Raw genomic sequence first — 1,706 nt, forward strand, 5'->3', positions numbered from 1 at the left:
GTCACCAGGACTGGTCGGGGTCTATCTACGCAGGTGTCACCAGGACTGGTCGGGGTCTATCTACGCAGGTGTCACCAGGACTGGTCGGGGTCTATCTACGCAGGTGTCACCAGGACTGGTCGGGGTCTATCTACGCAGGTGTCACCAGGACTGGTCGGGGTCTATCTACGCAGGTGTCACCAGGACTGGTCGGGGTCTATCTACGCAGGTGTCACCAGGACTGGTCGGGGTCTATCTACGCAGGTGTCACCAGGACTGGTCGGGGTCTATCTACGCAGGTGTCACCAGGACTGGTCGGGGTCTATCTACGCAGGTGTCACCAGGACTGGTCGGGGTCTATCTACGCAGGTGTCACCAGGACTGGTCGGGGTCTATCTACGCAGGTGTCACCAGGACTGGTCGGGGTCTATCTACGCAGGTGTCACCAGGACTGGTCGGGGTCTATCTACGCAGGTGTCACCAGGACTGGTCGGGGTCTTGGCAAAGCTACGCAGGTGTCACCAGGACTGGTCGGGGTCTATCTACGCAGGTGTCACCAGGACTGGTCGGGGTCTTTGGAATGTCCCGATATCTATTTGGAATAAACGGCTCTATAATATCCGGCTATACGCCGGCGGTTCTGGACGTGTATCTGGCTGGTGGAACGATTGCTGCGGCTTCACCGAACGTCCTGAAATGAAGAATAATCCTCGGGGATGTGGACACCTTCCGCTCCGGGCACCGATTCCATTGGAGGTCCTTCCGATCCCACCAGTCCCTATATGGTGACACGGTGCCAGCGCTAGCCATCCGTGGTGAGAGCAAGTCACATGGCAATCCCCTCCGGCGGCCCGCTGGGCTCGGGCAGCGATTCCTGCAGCCTCCGCCAGTCCTCCGGGAGGTTACTGCCGATGGCCGTGGTGTACAGGCTGACCTGCTCCTGCAGCCTCTCCAGCTGGCTCTGGGTGGCCTGGTTAAGCCGGGCCAGCTCTTTGGTTTTTATGGCAATGCTCAGCAGGCCGGAACGGTGTAGAACGCCCAGCGTGTTCCGAAACCGGCGACTTTTCTTCTCCCGCTGAGATGGCGCCGAGAGGCCAGTCTGAGAGGAGCCCGAGAAAGGTGCTGCCAGGCGATCGGCGCCGTCTCTGGTCTCATTGGGTGCGGTGGCCGGGCCCAGGTCACAGTCCGGAGCCACCGGACCCTCCGAGGAACCTCCCCTCTCCCCGGAGGGCGGCGGTCCGGGAAGTCCCCGTTTTGTTTGGTTTTGGCGCCTGGTCTCGGCTGCTCTCCTGTGGCCCTGTGGTGGGTGCGGCGCGATCTTGGGGAAGGAGTCCAGAATAGGAAAGTATTTGGTGGACTTTCCGATGGGTGGCTGAGGCTTTGCCGGAGGTACCGAGGACGGGAAAACCAGGACCTGCGATGTGCTGGGCAGCAGCTGGAAGGAGGGATGGACAGTCCAGGAATGGGAGTGCGGGTCAGGGCCGGGCCCCTGAGGAGAAGAAAAACAGAGTCAATCTCCGGGGTCCCTGCATTCACCTCTCTGTGATCTCCGGGGTCCCTGCATTCCCCTGTCATCTCCGGGGTCCCTGCATTCCCCTGTCATCTCCGGGGTCCCTGCATTCACCTGTCATCTCCGGGGTCCCCGCATTCACCTGTCATCTCCGGGGTCCCCGCATTCACCTGTCATCTCCGGGGTCCCCGCATTCACCTGTCATCTCCGGGGTCCC

General features: G+C 61.3%; 1 protein-coding gene across 1 annotated transcript in view; it reads right to left on the bottom strand.

Moving 5' to 3' along the window:
• Nucleotides 1-805: 805 nt before the first annotated feature.
• The window catches only part of CIPC (CLOCK interacting pacemaker), an 8,359-nt gene continuing 7,458 nt past the window's right edge, over nt 806-1,706 (bottom strand). Inside the window, exon 4 of the mRNA XM_018575755.1 lies at nt 806-1,468. Coding sequence (XP_018431257.1) covers nt 806-1,468 — 663 coding nt within the window. The remainder of the gene's footprint in view (nt 1,469-1,706) is intronic.

This window comes from Nanorana parkeri, unplaced genomic scaffold, assembly GCF_000935625.1.
Source record: "Nanorana parkeri isolate BGI_ZX_2015 unplaced genomic scaffold, ASM93562v1 scaffold4654, whole genome shotgun sequence".
NCBI lineage: Eukaryota > Metazoa > Chordata > Amphibia > Anura > Dicroglossidae > Nanorana > Nanorana parkeri.